This window comes from Staurois parvus, unplaced genomic scaffold (genome assembly GCF_062004578.1).
Source record: "Staurois parvus isolate SC_StPar_1 unplaced genomic scaffold, SC_StPar_1.0 ptg003606l, whole genome shotgun sequence".
Lineage (NCBI taxonomy): Eukaryota > Metazoa > Chordata > Amphibia > Anura > Ranidae > Staurois > Staurois parvus.
Window position 1 is genome coordinate 1,344 of NW_028321402.1, and position 27,625 is coordinate 28,968.

The 27,625-nt window shown below is 50.1% G+C and overlaps 1 protein-coding gene across 1 annotated transcript; it reads left to right on the forward strand.

Annotated features, from left to right (window-relative positions):
• Nucleotides 1-747: 747 nt before the first annotated feature.
• LOC149427623 (peroxisome proliferator-activated receptor gamma coactivator-related protein 1-like) lies at nt 748-27,298 on the forward strand (the record flags this gene model as incomplete). Its single annotated transcript, XM_089667843.1, has 10 exons — nt 748-897; nt 2,394-2,525; nt 3,717-3,869; nt 4,988-5,068; nt 5,427-8,409; nt 8,499-8,552; nt 14,164-14,221; nt 17,585-17,655; nt 20,605-21,466; nt 27,119-27,298. Coding segments are annotated over exons 1-10 (4,724 nt in total), but the record flags the coding sequence as incomplete, so codon positions are not given.
• Nucleotides 27,299-27,625: the final 327 nt, after the last annotated feature.

Here is a 27,625-nt window from a genome sequence, read left to right on the forward strand (position 1 = left end):
GGGGGACCCGTGACCCCTCTGCCGGGGCTCGAGCGTGGGGGACCCGTGACCCCTCTGCCGGGGCTCGAGCGTGGGGGACCCGTGACCCCTCTGCCGGGGCTCGAGCGTGGGGGACCCGTGACCCCTCTGCCGGGGCTCGAGCGTGGGGGACCCGTGACCCCTCTGCCGGGGCTCGAGCGTGGGGGACCCGTGACCCCTCTGCCGGGGCTCGAGCGTGGGGGACCCGTGACCCCTCTGCCGGGGCTCGAGCGTGGGGGACCCGTGACCCCTCTGCCGGGGCTCGAGCGTGGGGGACCCGTGACCCCTCTGCCGGGGCTCGAGCGTGGGGGACCCGTGACCCCTCTGCCGGGGCTCGAGCGTGGGGGACCCGTGACCCCTCTGCCGGGGCTCGAGCGTGGGGGACCCGTGACCCCTCTGCCGGGGCTCGAGCGTGGGGGACCCGTGACCCCTCTGCCGGGGCTCGAGCGTGGGGGACCCGTGACCCCTCTGCCGGGGCTCGAGCGTGGGGGACCCGTGACCCCTCTGCCGGGGCTCGAGCGTGGGGGACCCGTGACCCCTCTGCCGGGGCTCGAGCGTGGGGGACCCGTGACCCCTCTGCCGGGGCTCGAGCGTGGGGGACCCGTGACCCCTCTGCAGGGGCTCGAGCGTGGGGACCCATTTCCAAAGGGCCCTGTTGCTTCCAGAGACACATAGTAGCAGTGCATCTTTGTGCGTGTGTGGCCAGGACCCCTCTGAAGGAGCTCGAACATGGAGCCCATGATCCTTCCGAAGGGGCTCAAACCATTGGGGGCCCCCATGATCCTTCCGGAAGAGTTTGATTGTGTGGGCCTGGGACCTTTCCAGAGGGCCCCGTTGCTTCCAAAGACACCTAATAGCGACACATCTTTGTGCATGGAGGTGCATTGGTGGCCATTTAAACCCCCTCCCCCACATTGGTCATTGGCAGAGTTTTTATACCCACCTCACCCAGGTCAATAGGGGGCGGCCCAGCTCTGGATGTGATGGGCCGCTCATAGAGAGCCGGTAGGCCACAAGTTGGGCATCACTGAGCTAGATGATGACCATCACATTAATGCTTGTGCAACGCAAAGAGTATTAAAAACATTGCCCCTTACATGTCCTCAGATGTGATGGCTGCATTAGTTTTTCTTTTTTTTTTTTTTTTTTTTCAGACCTATTTTCCCGTTTTTGCCTGGTGATCCTGCCAGCAACACACTTCCTCTTCTAGGATGACAACACTCACTCACTGTACTGTATAGAGGAGTAATGTTGTCATTAGGCCTACGGGACAACACCCCCTATCCTTCTCCCCAAACATGGGGGAGGGGGGTTATCCTGTAGTCCCAGAGAGCGTTCAATACCAATGGATAGGAGTGCAGAGGAGGCGCAGCATGTCTTTAGCTGGCAGGATCAACAGGTATTTTTATATACGTATTAAACAGATCTAACCAACAACTTTCAGTGATATATTTCACACATAAGAGACGTTACATAGATGGCGCCATGCTCTGTTCCCTGTAGAGGGCGCCGTGCTCTGTTCCCTGTAGAGGGCGCCGTGCTCTGTTCCCTGTAGAGGGCGCCGTGCTCTGTTCCCTGTAGAGGGCGCCGTGCTCTGTTCCCTGTAGAGGGCGCCGTGCTCTGTTCCCTGTAGGGGGCGCCGTGCTCTGTTCCCTGTAGGGGGCGCCGTGCTCTGTTCCCTGTAGGGGGCGCCGTGCTCTGTTCCCTGTAGGGGGCGCCGTGCTCTGTTCCCTGTAGGGGGCGCCGTGCTCTGTTCCCTGTAGGGGGCGCCGTGCTCTGTTCCCTGTAGGGGGCGCCGTGCTCTGTTCCCTGTAGGGGGCGCCGTGCTCTGTTCCCTGTAGGGGGCGCCGTGCTCTGTTCCCTGTAGGGGGCGCCGTGCTCTGTTCCCTGTAGGGGGCGCCGTGCTCTGTTCCCTGTAGGGGGCGCCGTGCTCTGTTCCCTGTAGGGGGCGCCGTGCTCTGTTCCCTGTAGGGGGCGCCGTGCTCTGTTCCCTGTAGGGGGCGCCGTGCTCTGTTCCCTGTAGGGGGCGCCGTGCTCTGTTCCCTGTAGGGGGCGCCGTGCTCTGTTCCCTGTAGGGGGCGCCGTGCTCTGTTCCCTGTAGGGGGCGCCGTGCTCTGTTCCCTGTAGGGGGCGCCGTGCTCGGTTCCCTGTAGGGGGCGCCGTGCTCGGTTCCCTGTAGGGGGCGCCGTGCTCGGTTCCCTGTAGGGGGCGCCGGGCTCTGTTCCCTGTAGGGGGCGCCGGGCTCTGTTCCCTGTAGAGGGCGCCGTGCTCTGGATACAGCCAGCTTTGTGTCTCACTTGGGGAGATTTTTCATGACTTCCTGTCTCTGGTATTAGGAGAGATCTGTGTCTAATATTCAATATTTCCTGTTTCAGTGCAATGACCTGGAGGAAGACGAGTCCTGCCATGGCCTTACAGACCTGGATGTGGGAATACTGGGAACCCTTCAGGGTTACATCGACAGTTCCATTATTTCCATCATCGATGACACTGGAACTCTGACTGAGGTACGACTTCCTGCCTCCGTCTACCAATCCCCTGTTACCAGCCGCTCACAATGGTACCGCCCATTACTACCATTTGTATTGTAAGATCCTAAAGAGACCTCTCATGGCTCACCTCAACAATCTATGTTATTTATCTGTAATATCTTGTATGACGTTCATAAACATCGATCAGATGGGGGATAGAGAGATACAAAGTAACATTGTTTATAAACATCGATCAGATGGGGGATAGAGAGATACAAAGTAACATTGTTTATAAACATCGATCAGACGGGAGATGGAGAGATACAAAGTAACATTGTTTATAAACATCGATCAGACGGGAGATGGAGAGATACAAAGTAACATTGTTTATAAACATCGATCAGACGGGAGATGGAGAGATACAAAGTAACATTGTTTATAAACATCGATCAGATGGGAGATGGAGAGATACAAAGTAACATTGTTTATAAACATCGATCAGACGGGAGATAGATACAAAGTAACATTGTTTATAAACATTGATCAGGCGGGAGATGGAGAGATACAAAGTAACATTGTTTATAAACATCGATCAGATGGGAGATGGAGAGATACAAAGTAACATTGTTTATAAACATCGATCAGACGGGAGATAGATACAAAGTAACATTGTTTATAAACATCGATCAGACGGGAGATGGAGAGATACAAAGTAACATTGTTTATAAACATCGATCAGATGGGAGATGGAGAGATACAAAGTAACATTGTTTATAAACATCGATCAGACGGGAGATAGATACAAAGTAACATTGTTTATAAACATTGATCAGGCGGGAGATAGAGATACAAAGTAACTGTTTATAAACATCGATCAGACGGGAGATAGAGAGATACAAAGTAACCTTTTTTATAAACTTCGATCAGACGGAAGATAGAGATACAAAGTACCATTGTTTATAAACAGCTATCGAGGGCCGGAAGCTAGCCGCCCCGGGATAAGAGGGACCCCGCATCGCTGTAGCCGAGCCGAGTATAGTTCCGCTTTTATTCCCTCTGGCAGCGGTACTTCTCCCTGCTACAAGTTAAGCCCTTGATGGATCCTCCATAACCATCTCTCCTGGAGACTTTAGATATTGGAGGTTCTAGTGTCCTGATGGGGGCCCCATGGACACCCGAGGTTTTTAAGGGGTCTTGTCTATAACCCGTTGATGTTGATCTTTGCAGAACAAAGGCCACCTTGATGAGGATAACGAGCTGTCCCTCCTGACGGCCCTGACTGAGATATTGGACAACGCAGATGATGAGAACATGTCACCCTTTGACTCCATCCCAGATACGGAACTTCTGGTGTCACCGAAGGATCGGGACGGCTGCTCAGTAAGTCTGTTTTGGATCGTCTGTCATGGAAAAGATTCACCCTTTACATAAATTATTAGGGAACACCAGTCCCCAGCCTAGGCATCCTGGACCACATGGGCTGTGCCTACCAATCATTGAAAGCCTTGCCTTCTCTGGAAGATTTACATAAACTTTTTTTCTGTCCAGCCTGTCCCCTCCCACCTCCTCCCTGTCTATTCTTGCCTGGCTGCTGAAGCCTCCTGAGATATTCATGTCACATATCCTTGGAGACATTGGCTTCCACAAAGTGTGGTTGGAGGAGGATGGACCTGGCATGTCATTGTTGGGTGGGGGGCTACCTAAACCCAGAAGGAACTTTCATGTACATGGTTGTGAGGTGGCCACAACATGGCTTTATCCGAGTCTAATGCCTGGTGGTATCAGTCCCGGAAGAGGAATTGGCAGGGATGGTAGGGAAGAGAGGGATCATGGGATGGGGGGATAGGTGTTCCAATGTATGAAACAAAGGGATTGATGGGCGGAAGGGCTGGGGGTGGTCAAGTTCCTTTTAGGAGTCTACAGATTTGCAAAGCTACTGGTAGGTTCGCTTGAAATGCAAAAATAAATTGTGAAAATGATTTTGAAAAGCGCCGTGATGCATTCACAGCCCGGCCAGCTCCTATAAGTAAAAGGCAAATGTCCCTCTCAGATTTGTCCTTTGTTAAAGTAGGCTCTTTGTATTTATGGTGACCCCCTTCGCAAATGCAATGAGTGCAGTGGAGGTACGAAAGGGAGCATTGGACTAACTGAGCAGGCAACGAGGGAGCTTCTGCATCCACTTGTTGCAGAGAGGACAACCCATCGTTCTGAAGAACAGCAGATGTCAGATCTTGTTGTGTGGTTCCGTAACTCTGGACAGTTCTGGCGCCAGGCACATGTCAAATGCTGAACCCTTGGTCCCATGATCTTGACTGGTGGAGTATGGTAGATCAGTCTTCAGGAAGAACCTCTAATTTGCCAGAGATCATCCTATCCTCAAGCATGGTGGTATTGGCAGTCCGCTGGTCCACTAAGCAAAAGTACATTCCAGGAATTGAATGGGGAAGATAAATATTTTATTGATCTGGCTGATTTTTTTTCTTCTTTACCTTTTACAGAGATTTCTCAGTCTGTCCCGTACACCACCTGATCGAGAGATCCCTTCAATGGATGACCAACGTTGGGTTAATTATGCCAAGGTGAGACTCTTCAAAGGGGTGTCAAGACAATATAAAAATTACAAATTGTACATCTTTTCCTTTTACCTCTCCCTCTCCTCGTCTTCCCTACACCACCTCCTCCTCGTCTTCCCTACACCACCTCCTCCTCGTCTTCCCTACGCCGCCTCGTCTTCCCTCCGCCGCCTCGTCTTCCCTCCGCCGCCTCGTCTTCCTTTTTTTTTTTTGTAATGTTAATTAGTTTTTCTGAAATTGCCAATACAAAAAACATGTTAAGATGGTCACAAAGTGCATGTTTTCAAATCTACCTATTGGAGACTTTTTTTTGCATATTAAAACATTCAGAATTCTACTTTTTGCTTTTTGTATTGTCTGACAGGTTGATATTCTCTGCCCTGGCCCCAACTGGGATCTCTTCCCGGAAACTCTCAGCTCCACCCCAATAAGACGCACCAGACATAAAAGTGTACGGGCCTATTTACCTCGCAGAGCAAGGACAGAGCACACCCAACAGCGAAGCGATGGAGAAGAGGAGGAGATTCCCCTCCCAGAGAAGAAACAGTCGCAGAATCCTAACTTACTACCCGCTGACCAAGTCTCTTCCTCAGATCCCGACGATGAAATTGTCGATTATGATAATGAATTTACGAAGTATGGCACCCCTTGTATCATCAATACCGAAAACGTCGCTCTGAACGATTTGGTGAAATACATGCACCCTTACTGCCTGCCTGCTATAACTGTGTGTCTAGATCATGAAGAAGAGAACCTCCCGGATGAGGATGGGGTGTTTCTCGAAATTGTGTCCGATCAAGGAGAATCGATTAAAGTCCCAATAGTGGTGGAAGTACCAGAGGACGTGGTAGATTGCCAGCCTTCAAAAGAAGATGTCCCCTTACTCAACACTTTAGAAGATGTGGTAACAAAACCCCAAATTCTGGCTTCAGAGCAATGTGTTCCTGAGGTGGATGAGAAAAACATCGAAATAATGGAAGACAAAGAATTGTTGAAACAATCCGCGGAATCAATAAAGGATGAAATAATGGAGAGTAAACCAGAAATGGACAAAATTATGGAGGCTATGCCAGAAATGGACAAAATTATGGAGGCTATGCCAGAAATGGACAAAATTATGGAGGCTATGCCAGAAATGGACAAAATTATGGAGGCTATGCCAGAAAGGGACAAAATTATGGAGGCTATGCCAGAAATGGACAAAATTATGGTGGCAATGCCAGAAATGGACAAAATTATGGAGGCTATGCCAGAAGTGGACAAAATTGTGGAGAACATGTCAACTGAATCCTTGAATGCAGAAGGAACTGTTGATAGTGTTTTGGATAACAATGCTCAAACTGATACAGATCCCTCCACAGATCTAAACTCCAAGCCAAATAATGAAGGTGCTATTGTACCAGTTCCAGACAAAGAAAAGGTGTCGAAAGTCAAAAAGTCTACCAAAGATAAGCCTCTCAAAAGCTCAAAGTCAAAAGCTAAAGGCAAAAACAAATTTGCCGGTGAAGTCAAGCCACAAGAGGGGCAGGAAATGGTTTCACTGCCGAATGCCATTCAGTCTGCTGTAGGCCGATCGAGTAATCCTTCGCTGCAGGAATCAGACTTTATAATTAAGACATTGGATCAGGTTAAAGAATCACAGTTGGAGCTTCGTTCCTCAAAGGTAACCCGCAGCAAAGCAAGGTCTCGTCCTAACATTGCAGAGAAAAAAATTAACTTGGAAAACAATAAAAAAGAGGAAAAATCGACTCTAGAGACTGAGCAGCCCAAAGCTGCTGGAGTTGATCCTGTCTCAGAGAAAAAGGACAAGGTCGGAGACCTAGGCTCGCAGTTGGATGTGGTTCAGGAGCATCTTCCCAATGATAAAAGTGAGACACAGGGAGATGTTTCTGCAACTGCTGAAGATTCATCCAATGTGGAGCCAAATGAAATGACCCAGCAAGCGAAGGAGCCTAAGCCAAAGCCACTTAGTCTAAGTGAATACAGGAAGAGGCTTCAGAATCGAAAACCTAACCTCGACCGAGAGACCGAAAGCTCATCTTGTAGCAAGTGGCCTTCTATTTCTGAGCCGCCCACAGAGTTGGCAGAACTTCCATGCTTGATTGTGCCTGGAAAATCGGATAAATCAATGGTACCAGAAAAGCCAAACCCAACTAGGCCCGAAAGCTGCTGTGCACCAATTGCCCCAGCCACCTCCAGTATATTGCCATCTATTGTCTCCGGAGCACCGATTGCTGCTCAGGATGACCTTCCACAAAGATCAACTGATGAACCATCCTTGCCTATCATGGATACTACCCTGCCCCCGATGATGCCTGCACAGCCAAACGTTCCACCTCCATTCTTTCCTCCTGTTTGGCCAACTGTACCTTCACAGCAACTTTATTACCCTGGTGTGGCAGTTCCTCATATTCCCAGCACCCTACCCCCTATGATGCCCATGCAACCACCTCCATCAATGATGAGCTGGCCTCCGTTTCCCCCACCCCCCATTGCGATTGGTCCTGTGCCTCCTAATGCTTGGGCTTCTGGCCTGCCACCGCCCTATTGGTCAAATCCTCCAGTTCTCCAAGGGATGCCTGAAACCCTTGTTCCTTTCAATACAGCAAATCCGCTTGGAGTACCTGATCAGAAGGTGCCACAGGACGCCGCAGCTCCACCCGGGGAATGTAGCCCTCAACTGTCTGCTCCAAAACTTGAGGATAATAAAATTGGAAAGAAGGATCCGAAAACAGCTGAAGCATCAGAAAGTATTAAATCCGGTGTATCAGTTAAACCTAAAAATATTAACTCACATTCGATACCCGGATCACAAGTTTGTTCCGAGGTTAAGAAATCTGATTCACCTAAAATGGAGACTTCTATACCACCAGAGCCTAAAAAGGCAAGCCTTTCCATCCCTGACCTGAAATCTGCAAACGAGGTGGTCTGCAAAATCATGGAAATTCTAAAGAAAGCTCAAAAGTGTGGATTTCAGCTAAAGCCACCACTTCTGTCATCTGCTCAGAAGACTGGAAACCCCTCTGAGGTCCCCAAACCCACCGAGGTCAGCGTATTAAAGTCAACGGAGCCCGAGAAGGCCAGTGGTGGTGGTGCACAAAGCCAGCCTATACCAGCCACCATCAAACCTTTGGCCTTGACTTCTGAGCAGCCAAAGCTTGAAGTTTCTTCAAACACCCTTGCGAAAGAAGCTAAAACCTTAACATCATCTATAGTCAACGAAAAACCAATTCAAGCGACTGTCCTCCCGCCAATTGAAGCACTTTGTACACCATCAGATGCTTTAAATCCTAATTTACTTGTTTCTAATCAAAAGGAGCAAGGAGAAGGTTTAGATAGTGAGACAGGTAATGCTTTGACGTGGCTGAAGGCTAAATGTTGAAGTTTGTCCTCTACATCGAACTTTCGATTATTCATATATTTTTTTTTCTTTAAGGTATTGAAGCATCTGATCTGACAAGCTTGCTGGAGGAGTTTGAAAAGTCTGAAGGTAAGCCATGTCCAAAGCCAAAAATGTGTTTCTTTGAGTGGCAGTAGACTATGTAAGAGTAGAGGTCACCACACCTAGGGTCATGGAAACTGGGAATAAACTGGTTGAGTTTAGGCTACCAACTCTACAGCCCCCCTCTACCTGTTCCAAGATAACACCCTTGCTGCTAAAATTCCATTGAAAATAGCCTCCCATAGTGTTTGCAGAATCGGCATCCCTATACTCCCAGGCAGGGGCGGACTGACAACTCATGGGGCCCCCGGGCAATAGGGGATCATGGGGCCCCTGTGTCCTTGCCCAAACTCAAAAAAGGCTATGAAAAAGGTACCAGGGGCATCTCATGGGGCCCCCTACTGACCTCGGGCCCTCGGGCAGTGCCTGAGTTTCCAAATGGTCAGTCCGCACCTGCTCCCAGGGGTAGCTTTTGCATAGGCGTGGGGCAAAACGTTTGCCCCTTTCCATTGGCGAGAAGTGGGAAACTGGGTGGGGGGTTTTTGCTTGGAATAAATTGAAGGGCTAGGCTGGAGAATTTTTGCTGTACAGCAAACTTGGAAATTTTCATTGTCAAGACTTTAGCTACTTGCCGACCTGCTCACAGTAAATCTACTTCAAGTGCAGGCACTGCCACTTATGTGTACAATGCGGTCCCGGGGGGTTCCCCTCTAAATTAAAAAAAAAAAAAAAATCCACATGGAGAACCACCAGAAGCGTGTGCATGCTTTTTGTATGCTGGGATGATGCCACATAGGCCTGCAAGTGTTGACGCGTTTCCAGGGGGGGTCCCGTCTTCGTCAGAACTTCGAAAAGGGGACCCCCCTCGAAATGCGTCATGACTTGCAGACCAGTGTGGCATCTTCCCAGCATACAAGACGAATGTATAACTGTTCTCAGTGTGGATTTTTTTTGTTAAGGGTTTCCTGTTTTTTTTTTATACAGCACAAGATCACAGTGCAAATCACACAAACCTAGTCAAAGAGCCAAATAGGTTGAGCATTTGTGAAGAACAACTAAGACAGATGTTGGTACAGTGACTTCATGAGTATATGATATAACAAATTTAAAGGGTTAAAAACCAAGGCAGTAGCTCTTAGCCGTGGGGCCTGCTCCTCATTGGTGGTCAATGTGACCTCCAGAAGAAAGAAAAGAGGTGGCCTGTATGTCCACAGTCAAAAAAAAAAATGAAGGTTAGAGAGTGAAGGAGAGAGCAAGAAGGGAGGAGGAAGAAGACTAGGAGAGGGGGGGGGAAGGAGAAATTCCCCCAGCCATCTGCGCTAAAAGGGGCTAGAAGAACACCTATCGGGGCAAGAGCAGAGTACAATCAAGGTTTGCTGTCGTATGCAATCTGTGGGACCCAGACATTAAAAAAAATTGGCATGGTTGTCATTCAATTTTGAAGAGAGCTTCTCATACACCATGGCCCCCATAAGCCACTGTTTGACTTCGGTAAGGTCGAGAAATTGCTTCCGCCAGTCTTTGGCCAAGGTCTGCTGAGTAGCCAAGAAGACAAAGCCCACCAGTCTCTGGTTCTTGGTCAAAGTCGAGATAGGTTTGCGTAGTAGGGCTTCCCACGGGTTACGAGCCAAGGGTTATGTTCAGTACAGTCCTATTCGAGGCGTACACCTTGGTTCAAAAGTGGATCGCCTTGGGGCAAGTCCACCGGACGTGAAGTAGGGTGTCCCATTGTCTACAGTCACGGAAGCGCATCGGAGATAAGCCAAAAGTGGATCGCCTTGGAGCAAGTCCACCGGACGTGAAGTAGGGTGTCCTGTTGTCTACAACCACGGAAGCACATCGGAGATGAGCCAAAAGTGGATAGCCTTGGGGCAAGTGCACTGGACATGAAGTAGGGTGTCCCATTGTCTACAGCCATGGAAGCGCATCGGAGATGAGCCAAAAGTGGATCGCCTTGGGGCAAGTCCAGCAGATGTGAAGTAGGGTGTCCCATTGTCTACAGCCACGGAAGCACATTTGAGATGAGCCAAAAGTGGATCGCCTTAGGCAAGTCTACCGGACGTGAAGTAGGGTGTCCCATTGTCTACAGCCATGGAGCACATCGGAGATGAGCCAAAAGTGGATCGCCTTGGGGCAAGTCCAGCGGATGTGCAGTAGGGTGTCCCATTGTCTACAGCCATGGAAGCGCATCGGAGATGAGCCAAAAGTGGATCGCCTTGGGGCAAGTCCACCGGTCGTAAAGTAGGGTGTCCCATTGTCTACAGCCATAGAAGCGCGTTGGAGATAAGCCGCCAGGAGTCATTGACCGGTGAGGAAACAAGTTACACAAGTTTTCCTGAGCCAAAAAGTTTAGAGAGCCCTTAAGGGAAGCAAACCAAATATTGCTCCAAGACGCTTGGTCAAGGGTCTTGCCTGGGTCTCCTTATCACTTCCCCACATAGGAGAGTTGACTAGAACCTGCTGAGATCGCAAAGGAAGAGTAGGGAACCAAAATGTGAGGGGGCCGTCCAACACGATTTGCTCCATATGGACTTTTTTTGATTATTGGTTTTTGAGTATGATGACCTGTTTTTTCTTTTAATCGGTATCTGAAGATAGTTCGCTAGGCCGGTGCGCCCCCTCTCTTTATACATGAATATTTATGTACATATGTCTTGTTTTCTGTTCTGCACCCCGTACCACTGACCCTTGCCTTGTTTAGGGACTTCCATCCGGAATTCTGCTCTCCCCATTGTCTGAGCAGAATTTGCTTAGTTGGCAGTGGGAATAGCTTGCTCTGCAACATATGAATTCACGGGGATCAAGGGCCTTCGTAGGGATGCCTATGGTCACACGCACACACACACGCACACGCACACACACGTCACTTGAATATCTCATTATTTAGCCAGGAATTGGAGGCAGGACAATGTGACTTCCACGTGGAGATGTAATTTAAGGTTTCAATTGGAATTGCAAGAAAATATTAAAATCTGGTATCAAAATTTTCAGCCAGCGATGCGGTTTCATGTAGAGGTGGGCGGGGCTGGGTGCGAAGAGGTTAGTGATACCAAACGCAAATTTTTTTTTTGCGTTTAAAAATACTTTGCACACAGTGGTTGCTTACCTCCTTTTCTGGAGTCCCTTTTCTGGTGCTCTCTGCTCCTCCTTACTCCGGGTGCCCCCTCACTAAGCTCTGTGCTAAAGGGGCACTTGTGCGTGTGTGCTCCCGAGCCGGGCTGTGTGCGTCCATATGCACACAGAGCGTAGCTTGGCCATGCCCCTGCTCCCCCACTTGTAGGAGTTTAACTGTATTATTTACTGGGAGCCATATGCCCCTGCTGCTGTCAAAGTGCAGCGCTAAACCTTAAATAACATATAAAAAGGTAATAAATATGTAAATACGTGCTCTAAAAGTCTGTGCAAATGTGCAAATAACAGTGCAACACGTGTATTCCCACCGGGAATATTCAAAGTGTCAAAGTGATCACAGCAAACAATCTCAAAATCACTCAAAATATAAACCACTCAAAATAAGTCCATATGTAAATAGTGTCCAAAAAACGCAATCTTCATGCATGTGATGACAAGTGTCCACACTGTGTGAATCCAAACAATGGCTACAGTGGCCCCTCACCTCCTTACATTGACCCCACAGGGTCAGCTCGCCTTATAGACCCCACAGGGTCAGCTCGCCTTATAGACCCCACAGGGTCAGCTCGCCTTATAGACCCCACAGGGTCAGCTCGCCTTATAGACCCCACAGGGTCAGCTCGCCTTATAGACCCCACAGGGTCAGCTCGCCTTATAGACCCCACAGGGTCAGCTCGCCTTATAGACCCCACAGGGTCAGCTCGCCTTATAGACCCCACAGGGTCAGCTCGCCTTATAGACCCCACAGGGTCAGCTCGCCTTATAGACCCCACAGGGTCAGCTCGCCTTATAGACCCCACAGGGTCAGCTCGCCTTATAGACCCCACAGGGTCAGCTCGCCTTATAGACCCCACAGGGTCAGCTCGCCTTATAGACCCCACAGGGTCAGCTCGCCTTATAGACCCCACAGGGTCAGCTCGCCTTATAGACCCCACAGGGTCAGCTCGCCTTAGGATAAAACACCCCTCTGATGTATCACCGGATCCTCCCCAGAGTCATACACTCTATCAGCAGCTTCCTCCCCGGTTCATATATAAACAGAAAGCTTTCATAGTGTAAAACTATTTATTCAATCTATCGGGCTCCTATACCTCATGCTATGCCTGCCTTGCATGGGTATTTGATATAGGGGTTTCAAATATGGCCGCCACGCCGGAAATGACGTCACCGCGCTCCCAGAATCCTTGTGTACCGACGCGTTGCGTCACGATAGACACGTGACTTCCTCAGGCTTTTATGTGCACATTTGCACCGGCCTATAGAGCAGTATTTACATATTTATAACCTTTTTATATGTTATTTAAGGTTTAGCGCTGCACTTTGTATTATTTATTGTTAATTCACTCACTTTGGTAGGAGGTTAAGTGTCAGCAGCTATTGAGATAGGGCCCCATTTCTAGCGCAGGAGGTCCGTTCCTTAGTAATATGGCTCCCAGTGTCTCCTGTGAGGGTAGGGTGTGAGAGGAGCAGTGCTGGAGCTGGGACAGCGCTGGATCAGTGACATTGAGCCAAGTAAGTGTTTAGGGACGGGAGGGGGCCGAGGACAGGGGAGGGGCCTAGGACAGGTAGTGAGCCTTCTGTACCCTAATGCAGGAATAGTACCCCAATGGGACTAGAAACCTAAAATTACATTGTCCTATCCCAGTACCCTAATGGTATTATAGGACCGCATTGTACTATCCCAGGACCTGAATGGTATTATAGGACCGCATTGTACTGTCCCAGGACCTGAATGGTATTATAGGACCGAATTGTACTATCCCAGGACCCGATTGGTATTATAGGCAACTATAGGACCACATTGTACTGTCCCAGGACCTGAATGGTATTATAGGCAACTATATGACCGCATTGTACTATCCCAGGACCCGAATGGTATTATAGGACCGCATTGTACTGTCCCAGGACCCGAATGGTATTATAGGCAACTATAGGACCGCATTGTACTATCCCAGGACCTGAATGGTATTATAGGACCGCATTGTACTATCCCAGGACCCGAATGGTATTATAGGCAACTATAGGACCGCATTGTACTATCCCAGGACCCGAGTGGTATTATAGGACCGCATTGTACTGTCCCAGGACCCGAATGGTATTATAGGCAACTATATGACCGCATTGTACTGTCCCAGGACCTGAATGGTATTATAGGACCGCATTGTACTGTCCCAGGACCCGAATGGTACTGATACCAGGACAGGTTGTGGGTGTTTTTTACCTTAATGTAAGAAATGTATTTTGGTGTAAAACAAAGTTTTGCCGTTTGAACGTTCCGCCGGTCTGGCCGTTGGCTGTCATGTGGCATCTAGATGGCCGAGATGGAGAACGTTACAATGCATTATATTGGAATGACCCTAAATCTTGGTTTTTATTATTCGGGTTTCTATGTTCCGATCTCTGAACAACAAAACAATAACTTGTAGGGAAAGGCGATAAGTGATGTGATTGCTGTTCTCAATGAAACGTTTTGTGTTCTGTTTCCTGTCTTTGCTCTCAGTAGTTTAACACATTTGGTTCTTTGCAGCTAAAGATGAGGAGCGTCTGCCTCCCAGTCCTGATAAAATGGCTGTAGGAAACTCGGGGTAAGTGTGGGAGTTACCCTACAGCTCAGCATTGACACCCGTCACACTGCTCCGCTCTGCCGCCACCATGCTTCTTTCTTGTGCTTTGGGGAAGGTGGGGGTCGGGGGCCTTTGTTGTGGAGAAAAAAAACTCTATTGGGTTTTTTAATACAAGAGACTGAAATGTGTTGTTTGCCATTTCCTCTAACTGCCATCATTCCCTCAACTGTGCAGAAAGCCATCCTTCTCCTCCACGGACCGGTAGATGGGTTTTTTTTTTTTTTTTGACCTGCAAAGTCCATCCATCCATGAGCACCGCAGGTCATCGCAGGCACTGGCCAACAGCTATCTGCCTGCCGCTGTCACTTCCAGCCCCGGGAATCCATAGATTGCTGCGGCTTGGATTCACAGCCTGGCTAAGCCCCCGTGCGAATGGTGGCTTTCATATCCCGCATGTCTATTCGTTGTGTGCGAGCTCCTGTGACAATGAGGCAAAGTCGAATGGTTTGCTAAGCTGTGTTCGCTTCTGGTCGAATGTTCTCCAAATACTATAGGTAATAGTAAAGAGAAGTCATATATAGCCGAATGAATTAGGAAAATAACACTCTATGGCCACTAGATGGAGCTGAGGATCATGGGGGGGTTAATAACACTCTATGGCCACTAGATGGAGCCGAGGATCATAGGGGTGGATAATAACACTCTATGGCCACTAGATGGAGCCGAGGATCATGGGGGTGGATAATAACACTCTATGGCCACTAGATGGAGCCGAGGATCATGGGGGTGGATAATAACACTCTATGGCCACTAGATGGAGCCGAGGATCATGGGGGGGTTAATAACACTCTATGGCCACTAGATGGAGCCGAGGATCATGGGGGTGGATAATAACACTCTATGGCCACTAGATGGAGCCGAGGATCATGGGGGTGGATAATAATACCCTATGGCCACTAGATGGAGCCGAGGATCATGGGGGGGTTAATAACACTCTATGGCCACTAGATGGAGCCGAGGATCATAGGGGGGGGGGGAATACCATTGAGGATCATTGGAGAGAAGTACAGCCTAAAGCGGAGCTCCACCCAAATGGGAAAGTTCCGCTTCAAAGATTGGTCCCCCGCCCCCATTAAGGATTGGCACCTTTAAACAGCTATGAATTTTTTAAATAAATTATTTTTAAGTGTGCTTTCTTTTTGGTTTGTTAACCTCTTCCCGTCCGGCCCACGTATATAAACGGCCGGACGGTGGCAGTGCAGGGTCGGGGGCCTCCCCGCCCCCTGTTTGTGCGCACTCCCTGGGAGCACGCAGCACCTCAATCCGGTGCTCGCTGTGTCCGGAGGAACACCAATCGTTGTACAGGACCTCTGTGTGATCAAGAGACTGAAATTGGCCAATCAGTGATCACATGAAGAGTAGTAAGCAAGATGTCACTTCTGACATTGCTTACTACTTGTGAAATCTGTGAATGATCACAGAGATCACATGGTACAGGGCTATTCACAACAGCCTTGTACCATGTGACAAGCTGTGACCAATCACAGCTCTCCCAGTATTTCTCAATGACTGCAAGAATGCAGCCAGAGAGAAGGAGAAATGATTGCTTTTACAGCCTTTATGGGTGCAAAAGCAATCAGTGACTATGGTGACACTGTACTGCTAGGGTGACAAAATGTTAAAAAAAAAAAAAAACATAAAAAAAATTTTAAATGTTAAAAGTTTTTGTTTAAAATTATAATTTTTGGTTATAAACTAATTTGGGTTATTTTTTTTTCCTAAAAAGATCATTGAATACATTTTGTCAATAGATTTATGAATAGAATAGAATAGATTTATGAAGAAAGATTATTTATTTGCAAAATTTTATAAGAAAAACTTTTTTTCAAAATTTTTAAACTTTTTCATTTATATAGCAAAAAAAAACAAACTCCCAGCGGTGAATAAATACCACCAAAATAAAGCTTTATCGGTCTAAAAAAAAAAAGCTAAAAAATTCATATGGGTACGGTGTTGCATGACCGCGCAATTGTCATTCAAAGTGTGATAGCACTGAAAGCTGAAAATTGGCCGGGACTGGAAGGGGGGGAAAGTGTCCGGACTGGAAGGGGGGGAAAGTGTCCGGACTGGAAGGGGGGGAAAGTGTCCGGACTGGAAGGGGGGGAAAGTGTCCGGACTGGAAGGGGGGGAAAGCGTCCGGACTGGAAGGGGGGGGAAGCGTCCGGACTGGAAGGGGGGGGAAGCGTCCGGACTGGAAGGGGGGGGAAGCGTCCGGACTGGAAGGGGGGGGAAGCGTCCGGACTGGAAGGGGGGGGAAGCGTCCGGACTGGAAGGGGGGGGAAGCGTCCGGACTGGAAGGGGGGGGGGAAGCGTCCGGACTGGAAGGGGGGGGAAGCGTCCGGACTGGAAGGGGGTGAAAGCGTCCGGACTGGAAGGGGGTGAAAGCGTCCGGACTGGAAGGGGGTGAAAGCGTCCGGACTGGAAGGGGGTGAAAGCGTCCGGACTGGAAGGGGGGGGGAAGCGTCCGGACTGGAAGGGGGGGGGAAGCGTCCGGACTGGAAGGGGGTGAAAGCGTCCGGACTGGAAGGGGGGGGAAGCGTCCGGACTGGAAGGGGGGGAAAGCGTCCGGACTGGAAGGGGGTGAAAGCGTCCGGACTGGAAGGGGGTGAAAGCGTCCGGACTGGAAGGGGGTGAAAGCGTCCGGACTGGAAGGGGGTGAAAGCGTCCGGACTGGAAGGGGGTGAAAGCGTCCGGACTGGAAGGGGGTGAAAGCGTCCGGACTGGAAGGGGGTGAAAGCGTCCGGACTGGAAGGGGGGTGAAAGCGTCCGGACTGGAAGGGGGGGGGAAGCGTCCGGACTGGAAGGGGGTGAAAGCGTCCGGACTGGAAGGGGGTGAAAGCGTCCGGACTGGAAGGGGGGGGAAGCGTCCGGACTGGAAGGGGGGGAAAGCGTCCGGACTGGAAGGGGGTGAAAGCGTCCGGACTGGAAGGGGGTGAAAGCGTCCGGACTGGAAGGGGGGGGAAGCGTCCGGACTGGAAGGGGGGGGAAGCGTCCGGACTGGAAGGAGGGGGAAGCGTCCGGACTGGAAGGGGGGGGAAGCGTCCGGACTGGAAGGGGGTGAAAGCGTCCGGACTGGACTCTGCCATTGGCTCTCTCACGTTATTCACCATTTTGCAGTCCTGTCCAAGGATGACAACACTGTTCCTCCACGGATACAGTACAGTGAATGGTGTCACCCTGGGACAGGAAGTGTGTTATTGGGATCACCAGGTATAAAAAAAGGCAAAAAAAAAAATGTGAAGGCAGCCAGTTCATCTATAAGAACGATCAATAAGATCAATAAGAACTAATACCATTTTTTTTTTTTAAATCTCTTTTTGACAGATCTGAGAAGCCAATGGGGAAGAAGCCTCCTGCGGAGAAACATCTGGCGCCGGAGTTGGTCAATACAGCCGGTGAGTCGGCGGCCATGTTGGCCTCATTGCTGGTATCCCATTCATTTCTGCCCTGGCACATGAGACTGATTCCGAGTCTGCCTTTGTGTGAACAATACGACATGTCATAGGGGCTTAGAGGTTGGCATGTCTGCCTTGCAGCGCTGGGGTCCCTGGTTCACATCCCAGTCAGGACCTGTCTGCATGGAGTTTGCATTTCCCTGCTATCCGTGCGAATTTCCTCCACACTCCACTGGTAGGTTAACGTTCTAAATCGGTCCTAATATGAGAGAGAGGGACCTTTTTAGGTTGTATGCTCCTCGGGGGCGGGGACTGATGTGACGCTACAGCATGTGAAGTGCTGCACAATAATACTACCTGTAACAAAATAGAGAAGTCAAATTTCCCCCTAGTCCAAATTTATAAAGTAAACCCCCATCTCCTGGCAAAATTTCCCTTCGGTCCTCCTTCCCACCTGTTCGCCACCTTTGAATAAAAAATGTTTCCTTGTGAAGCTTGTTTACTCGCCTGACTCCACCGTCCGAGTCACTCGGCGACTTCTGGGAGTGATTAATAGCGATCCATTGGTGCGGCCTGGATCCTGAGAAGGACCCCTATGCTTGTTAGCTGACATGGGCACCTGAAGGACTCCTGAAGATAAGAGACCCAGAACGTGGCTGGTCATGTGATCAGGTTTAAGCAGCACTGTGAATCGGTGAACGAACTACAAGGACCGACAGCCTTTGTGTCTGTCAATGAACTACGACGGTGCTGCTGAGCGCTCTGGTAGTTCATTGATTCTTCCCCTCAGTGTGAAGTTGCCTGCCCATACGAGGTACAGATTACACTGACAGTCTGCAGGAGACCTGTATAGCACCAATCTGCTGATCGCTGGTGTAGTGCTTTCCAGGCATCTAAAACAAAAAATTGTAGATGCATTTTTTTTTTACCGGCAGAAAAATCTGCATTTATTTTTTTTTAAAAGTTGAACTTATCCTTTCATGGTACTTAAAGCAACTATAGGACCGCATTGTACTATCCCAGGACCCGAAGGGTATTATAGGCAACTATAGGACCGCATTGTACTATCCCAGGACCCGAAGGGTATTATAGGCAACTATAGGACCGCATTGTACTGTCCCAGGACCCGAATGGTATTATAGGCAACTATAGGACCGCATTGTACTGTCCCAGGACCCGAAGGGTATTATAGGCAACTATAGGACCGCATTGTACTGTCCCAGGACCCGAAGGGTATTATAGGCAACTATAGGACCGCATTGTACTGTCCCAGGACCCGTATGGTAATATAGGCAACTATAGGACCGCATTGTACTGTCCCAGGACCCGAAGGGTATTATAGGCAACTATAGGACCGCATTGTACTGTCCCAGGACCCGAAGGGTATTATAGGCAACTATAGGACCGCATTGTACTGTCCCAGGACCCGTATGGTAATATAGGCAACTACAGGACCGCATTGTACTGTCCCAGGACCCGAATGGTAATATAGGCAACTATAGGACCGCATTGTACTGTCCCAGGACCCGAAGGGTATTATAGGCAACTATAGGACCGCATTGTACTGTCCCAGGACCCGAAGGGTATTATAGGCAACTATAGGACCGCATTGTACTGTCCCAGGACCCGAAGGGTATTATAGGCAACTATAGGACCGCATTGTACTGTCCCAGGACCCGTATGGTAATATAGGCAACTATAGGACCGCATTGTACTGTCCCAGGACCCGAAGGGTATTATAGGCAACTATAGGACCGCATTGTACTGTCCCAGGACCCGAATGGTATTCTAGGCAACTATAGGACCGCATTGTACTATCCCAGGACCCGAATGGTATTATAGGCAACTATAGGACCGCATTGTACTGTCCCAGGACCCGAAGGGTATTATAGGCAACTATAGGACCGCATTGTACTGTCCCAGGACCCGAATGGTATTCTAGGCAACTATAGGACCGCATTGTACTGTCCCAGGACCCGAATGGTATTATAGGCAACTATAGGACCGCATTGTGCTATCCCAGGACCCGAATGGTAATATAGGCAACTATAGGACCGCATTGTACTGTCCCAGGACCCGAATGGTAATATAGGCAACTATAGGACCGCATTGTACTGTCCCAGGACCTGAATGGTAATATAGGCAACTATAGGACCGCATTGTACTGTCCCAGGACCCGAATGGTAATATAGGCAACTATAGGACCGCATTGTACTGTCCCAGGACCTGAATGGTATTATAGGCAACTATAGGACCGCATTGTACTATCCCAGGACCCGAATGGTATTCTAGGCAACTACAGGACCGCATTGTACTGTCCCAGGACCCGAATGGTATTCTAGGCAACTATAGGACCGCATTGTACTGTCCCAGGACCCTAATGGTATTATAGGAAACTATAGGACCGCATTGTAACCGCATCTGTAGGTATGTAGATGACCTTCCTGGTGCCTGCAGGTGAGTGCAGTCTGTATTAGTAGCAGGTATGCTGGAAGTGGTGTAATGCGGTCCCTGTAATGATTTGCCCTGTAGTCGCATTGCTCACCTCCCTTTGTCCCATCTCAAGCTAGCGCTGGTCTCGTCTCAGGCTCAAACAGCAGAGGGAGCCATTGGCTTTTGCTGCTGTCAATCAAATGCTGTGAGGTGCAGGGCTGAGCTGCGCTGTGTGTCAGTGGACACACACAGCCTGGCTTTGGAGCGAGCCCGCAGGTGTGCCTCCATAGGAAGCGGTCTCCTGTGGGGGCACAAAGAAGAGGAGGAGCTAAGAGAACCAGGGACCCTAGAAGAGGAGGTTCTGTGTGATACTATTGCACAGAGCAGGTAAGTATGCCATGTTTAATAATAAAACAGCGGTTACTGCCGTTTTTTAAAGCATGATCCATTCATTTTTAGTCTGTGCCTTGCATTAGGCTTGATACCAAACTAACACAAAGCTCATTGTGTCTGAAGGTCTCACCCCTCCGGCCACTCCACCGCATCAGCTATGGAAGTCTGCCAGCCAATCCCTGAATGGGAAGTCCAAGCCCTTGCAGGTAACCGCTCAGGAGAAGTCATGTGCCTCGACACTGAAGACCGCAAAGCTCATCGAGCCAAAACCGTTGCCGCAGAGCAAGCTGAAGAACCGAAGCCTCGCATCGGCTCCCCCTACGGCACTGCCAGCTGTCCTCGCATCGGCTCCCGCCGCGGCACTGCCGGCTGTCCACGTGGGATCCGGTGACCATGATTACTGCATCCTTTCATTCACCGGTCCACAGAAGGGTCCCGAGACCACAGAGAACATCGCGGATGCAACCCAGAGGGAAGAAGGATCACGCTGGAACGTCAAACACCATCAAAATATCGTCATCAGGCCCATCGTGCAGTTCAACAAACGACCACCGAACAAAGCGTGCCCCAAGCAGAGCGCGGAAAATGCACCTCCTGTCGTCGCCCATCCAGTACCACCACCCTGCAGAAACATCCAGAAAGATAGCAATGAGCCCCTGGACCACAGGACTAATGTTCTGGCAGAGTCTGCATTGAGAGGTCCCCCCGATTCCGTGTTAATGTCTCCAGACTCCTCGCCATGTCGCAGCGAGCTCGGGGAGACCAGAACTGATGCCAGGAGTGAGAAACCCTCTGTGTCCCGGAGGTCCCTTCGCTGCTATAGGAAGTACAGGAATTCCCTCAGTCCACAGAAGTCCACGTGGAGGGGGCGGTCCAGCGGTAGTCGTTCTGCTTCTTCTTCTTCCTCATCATCGTCCTCCTCCTCCTCATCGTCCTCGTCTTCAAGATCTCGTTCAAGATCTCCGCCACCAAAGAGGAGAAGAACGTAAGTTGATGGTTTTATAGCACTGTTGGTTCTACAACACGGGGGGTAGGCAACCTTGGCATTCCAGCTGTGGTGACGCTCCTATCGTGCCTCTGGTGGCCATGCCTATGGCGGTCAGTCTTGCAGTGCCTCATAGGACTTGTAGTTCTACAATCGCTTGGAGTATTGAGGTTGCCTACCCTGACAGAGGGAAAAAAAGTCTCCTAAGTAAAATTTGTACCATCTCTGGCTGGGCTGAATCCTCCTTACTTGGGGCTCGTTCACATTTGCTTCAATATGTGGCATTGGACACTTTTTTGTTAACCACTTCCCGTCCGGCTGTTGTATATAAATGGCCAGATGGTGGCAGTGCAGGGTCGGGTGGCTGTTTATAAACGGCCTCCCTGCTCCCTTCTTGTGCGCGCTCAGCACTGAGATCCGGTGCCCGCCGTGTCCTCCAGACACAGTGGAACACCGATCGTCGTACGGGACCTCTCTGCGAAGTCCCGATCATGTGACTGCTAATTGGCCAATCAGTGATCACATGCAGAGTAGTAAGCAAGATGTCACTTCTGACATTGCTTACTACATGTGAAATCTGTGAATGATCACAGAGATCACATGGTACAGGGCTATTCACAACAGCCTTGTACCATGTGACAAGCTGTGACCAATCACAGCTCTCACAGTATTTCTTAATGGCTGCAGGAATGCAGCCAGAGGGAAGGAGAAATGATTGCTTTTACAGCCTCCTTTTATGGGTGCAAAAGCAATCCGTGTAAAAAAAAAAAAAAAAAAATCTTCATCACTTCCCAAAAGTAGTACAGTGTCACCATGGTGACGCTGTACTGCTAGGGTGACAGTATATAAAAAAAAAAAAAAAAAAATATAAAGAAATAAAAATGTTAACAAACTTGTTCAAAAATTATAATTTTTGGTTTTAAGCTAATTTGTTTTTAGTTTTTTTTTTTTGTTTTTTTACTAAAAAGATAACAGAATAAATTTTGGCCAAGATTTATGATGAAATATTTGCAACATTTTTTAAAAAAAACACAGCAGGGAAATGCAAACTTTTTTTCAAAATTTTTGGACTTTTTCATTTACATAGCAAAAAAAAAAAAAATCCCAGCGGTGAATAAATACCACCAAAATAAAACTTTATCTGTCTCAAAAAAAAAAATGCTAAAAATTCCATTAAGGTACAGTGTTGCATGACCGCGGAATTGTCATTCAAAGTGTGATAGCGCTGAAAGCTGAAAATTGGCCTGGACTGGAAGGGGGGTGAAAGTGTCCGGACTGGAAGGGGGGGGAAAGCGTCCGGACTGGAAGGGGGGAAAGTGTCCGGACTGGAAGGGGGGGAAAGTGTCCGGACTGGAAGGGGGGGGAATGTGTCCGGACTGGAAGGGGGGTGAAAGCGTCCGGACTGGAAGGGGGGTGAAAGCGTCCGGACTGGAAGGGGGGTGAAAGCGTCCGGACTGGAAGGGGGGTGAAAGCGTCCGGACTGGAAGGGGGGGGAAAGCGCCCGGACTGGAAGGGGGGGGAAAGCGTCCGGACTGGAAGGGGGGGGAAAGCGTCCGGACTGGAAGGGGGGGGGAAAGCGTCCGGACTGGAAGGGGGGGGGAAAGCGTCCGGACTGGAAGGGGGGGGGAAAGCGTCCGGACTGGAAGGGGGGGGAAAGCGTCCGGACTGGAAGGGGGGGGAAAGCGTCCGGACTGGAAGGGGGGTGAAAGCGTCCGGACATGAAGTGGTTAAAGCCCTCTGAAACCAATCACAGCGTCTCTCACTAAATAAAATGGTTGCCTTACAGTCGTTTCAAAAATGATACCCCGTGCCGCTTTCTTGGTGCTTCATGGAACCTCCAAACCTTCCATAAAAGTCTGGTAAAGCTCACTAAAAGCACTTGTAGCATTTGATGGGCTTTTATTCAAATGGTTTGGAGATATTGGAGGTATGAGATCCCAGGATGGACTGGGAAACCAGAAAGATGTCCGCAGTCACTTCCGAGTTCATGTGTATATGTTCTGGAAGTGTCTGGTGCCGACGTCACATCTGGTGTGGAGCAGCAGGAAGGTGAGCGGAGTCTGGAGCGAAGCAACTAGCAGATGGCACACATGGTGCTCAATGTGGGAAGGTGAGCGGGGAACGGAGAGATCAGCAGAGCTGGGGGACAAGAGCGGGAGAAACTAGCAGATGTCACATGGGGTGTGTAACGTGGGAGGTGAGCGGGGACCAGAGAGAGGAGACTGGTGGAGGATCAGCAGAGCTGGGGGACAAGAGCGAGAGAAACTAGCAGATGTCACATGGGGTGAGTGGGGACCGGAGAGAGAAGACTGGTGGAGGATCAGCAGAGCTGGGGGACAAGAGCGGGAGAAACTAGCAGATGTCACTTGAGAGGTGACTGGGGACCGGAGAGGGAAGACTGGTGGAGGATCAGCAGAGCTGGGGGACAAGAACGGGAGAAACTAGCAAATGTTACATGGGGTGTGTAGCGTGGGAGGTGAGTGGGGACTGGAGAGAGAAGACTGGTGGAGGATCAGCAGAGCTGGGGGACAAGAGCGAGAGAAACTAGCAGATGTCACATGGGGTGAGTGGGGACCGGAGAGAGAAGACTGGTGGAGGATCAGCAGAGCTGGGGGACGAGAGCGGGAGAAACTAGCAGATGTCACTTGAGAGGTGACTGGGGACCGGAGAGGGAAGACTGGTGGAGGATCAGCAGAGCTGGGGGACAAGAACGGGAGAAACTAGCAAATGTTACATGGGGTGTGTAGCGTGGGAGGTGAGTGGGGACTGGAGAGAGAAGACTGGTGGAGGATCAGCAGAGCTGGGGGACAAGAGCTGGAGAAACTAGCAGATGTCACATGGGGTGTGTAGCGTGGTAGGTGAGTGGGGACCGGAGAGAAGACTGGTGGAGGATTAGCAGAGCTGGGGGACAAGAGCGGGAGAAACTAGCAGATGTCACATGGGGTGAGTAGGGACTGGAGAGAGAGGAGGATCAGCAGAGCTGGGGGTTGCTACTGAGTGGGGAATCAGCAGAGCTAGGGGTACCACTGAGCATAGGATCCTTTTACATTTGTGGGGGGGGGGATTCAATTTTTTTTTTTTTTTTGGTGGGGGGATGTTATGTGTTTGGGTGTAACTTTGATTTTTTAATAATAAAAAATATATTTTTTTTTACCTTTTTTTTTTTTTTTTTTTCATCACATAGGGAACAAAGTTCCGTATGTGATGATTTTTGGTGTCAGGTTCTCTTTATTGAGACATGCGGGGCCTAAAGGACCCCGCATGTCTCCCCTCTGCTCCACTGAATGTAATGCAGCGCACATCGCCTAGCATTACATTCTTTCCCAGCCTCCAATGCTTCCACCTGACAGGTGAGCCCACTGCTTGCCCGCAGCAGGGCTAAAGGTTTTTAAAAAAAAACAAAAAAAACTACCTACCCGGAACTACATGCCCGACACCCGGAACTACATGCCCGACACCCGGAACTACATGCCCTGGGCGATATAAATTCAAAATCCCTGATAACTAAGCGCAATCTGCGTTTGGTTAGTTGCTTTGGAGGTCTAGTGGATCCCTGATGTCTTCATAAAGAGGACCTGCAAGTGTACAATCCAAACGCACGCGTTCCTGCGTTAAAAATGGCGGTGTGTATAAGTGGGTGCTGCAGCGAACGTCGGCTGGAACCGAACAGAATCAGCGAGGGAGAACGTCACCAGCACACCGACGATCACCAATACGGGTCCAAAGGTTTCAATGAACGATCACATAGTTACAGCGAGGCAACGTTTCGGAGTCTCGCAGGACCCCTTCATCAGGTATGTGACATGTGACATGCCTGATGAAGGGGGTCCTGCAAGACTCAGAAACGTTGCCTCGCTGTAACTTTGTGATCATTCATTAAAACCTTTGGACCCATATTGGTGTGCTGGTGACTTTCTCCCATAAAGAGGACCTGTCACCTACCCACAGCTGAAGCTTTTTAACCCCCTTTCTAATAGAAATAAAAAAAAATGTTTAAAGTTTAAAAAAAATAAATTTTTTTTATAAAAATGAAAAATAAAAATGTCTCCGTCCATACATGGGATTGCATCGCACACAGGAGGTGTATTGCAGGTCGGCGTCTATTGCTAGGCTTGGCCCGCGCAGTCGTGTTTGTACAGTCGTCGTGTGTTTTGCACATCGCTGGGCGCTGACCCGCCCTGAGAACACACCGGGCCCCGGGCAGGTCTGGAGGATTGTGTGCCTTGGACTTGGTTTTGCTTGTACGGGTCTGCAGTACACAGGATGCAGCGGGTGTGGTGAGACTTCCTCCATGCGGCTTTCACTTACAGTACACAGGGGTGTATATTAAGTAGCTGGCTGATGAGATGCGCTCGATCTGTAAAGGGGGGGGGGGGGTTAGATCATTTTTAGAAAATAATGAAGCCTACGGCAACTTGAATTGACTTCTTTTGGATTTATTTTAGATTTGACTGTGCTAGTGGCAGCAAAAGGGTTGAGCTGAAGACCTCTGGGGGCTTTCACAGTGCCACCTATGGGAAATTTCGGGTACTGACGTTTGTCGTGGCTCTGCGGGCTTGTCCACGTTTTAAGCCTTGACATGTTTGGTGTCTGTTTTACTCACATCCTGCGACATCCTGTTCCCGCTGGCGCCAGCGGCGGGCCCTTGTTGCTGGCGCCAGCGGCGGGCCCTTGTTGCTGGCGCCAGCGGCGGGCCCTTGTTTCTGGCGCCAGCGGCAGGGTCCTTTGTTGCTGGCGCCAGCGGCAGGGTCCTTTGTTGCTGGCGCCAGCGGCAGGGTCCTTTGTTGCTGGCGCCAGCGGCAGGGTCCTTTGTTGCTGGCGCCAGCGGCAGGGTCCTTTGTTGCTGGCGCCAGCGGCAGGGTCCTTTGTTGCTGGCGCCAGCGGCAGGGTCCTTTGTTGCTGGCGCCAGCGGCGGGCCCCTTTGTTGCTGGCGCCAGCGGCGGGCCCCTTTGTTGCTGGCGCCAGCGGCGGGCCCCTTTGTTGCTGGCGTCAGCGGCGGGCCCCTTTGTTGCTGGCGCCAGCGGCGGGCCCCTTTGTTGCTGGCGCCAGCGGCGGGCCCCTTTGTTGCTGGCGCCAGCGGCGGGCCCCTTTGTTGCTGGCGCCAGCGTCGGGCCCCTTTGTTGCTGGCGCCAGCGTCGGGCCCCTTTGTTGCTGGCGCCAGCGTCGGGCCCCTTTGTTGCTGGCGCCAGCGGCGGGCCCCTTTGTTGCTGGCGCCAGCGGCGGGGTCCTGTCGCTCCCGCTGGCGGGACAATAAACTGGCCCTTTGTTTAGAAAGTTCAGAGACCCCTTCCTGGTCTAATAGATGAATTCCTATATTGTCAGCTCCATCTAGTGGCCAAGATGTAGTATACTTTTCTGAAATGAGAAAAAATGCCGCATTTCGGTCACTAGATGGAGCTGGCGATCTAGGAATGGATGTTTTACAGAAAATATGGAGAAATTTCATCCCAGGTTTCACAAATGCATCTGAGAAAAAAAAATTCAATGGCCGGTGTCATCATTTAACCTGAAATGGCCTGCACCTGGGATGGACTTTTGTTCCTGAGACTCCCGATGTTCGTACAACATGCCGGGTAGGGCTGAGACGGATGATGTAGGGACTACTCTGGACTGCAGTGTGTGTGACTTGTGACCTCTCCATCTCCTTTCCAGGTACAGATCCAGAAGCCGCCACAGATCGCGCTCCTCCTCCTCCTCCGGGTCTAGTTACGGTTCATGGAGCTCCTCCACATCTTCCTCTGGCTCGTCCCGCTCATGTTCTCCATCGTCCAGCAGATCCAGATCTCGCTCCAGGTCTCCTTACAGGAGAAGATACAGGAGCAGGAGCCGGAGGTGAGCAGGAGCATTGCTTTAGAAGATCTTTTCTTCTAGTCCAGGAAGGGTAGGACCCCTCAGATTTTATTGCAGCCCCTCTATGGCAGGAGTCTCCAGACTAGGGGCCACGGGCAACATTTTATCCGGCCCGCTGATGGTCATATCATGACTGTACTGATTGAGGTCAGCTGAGGCTGCCTATGGCTGTTTGCTTCTCATGGGGGACCCTGATGGTAAGGGAAGCATCTGATGAGGGGTCCTGATAATGTAAGGAGGGACTCTGATGTATGGAGGGACTCTGATGGAACCCTGTTGCAAAGGTGGGCTCTAATGGGGACCCTAACA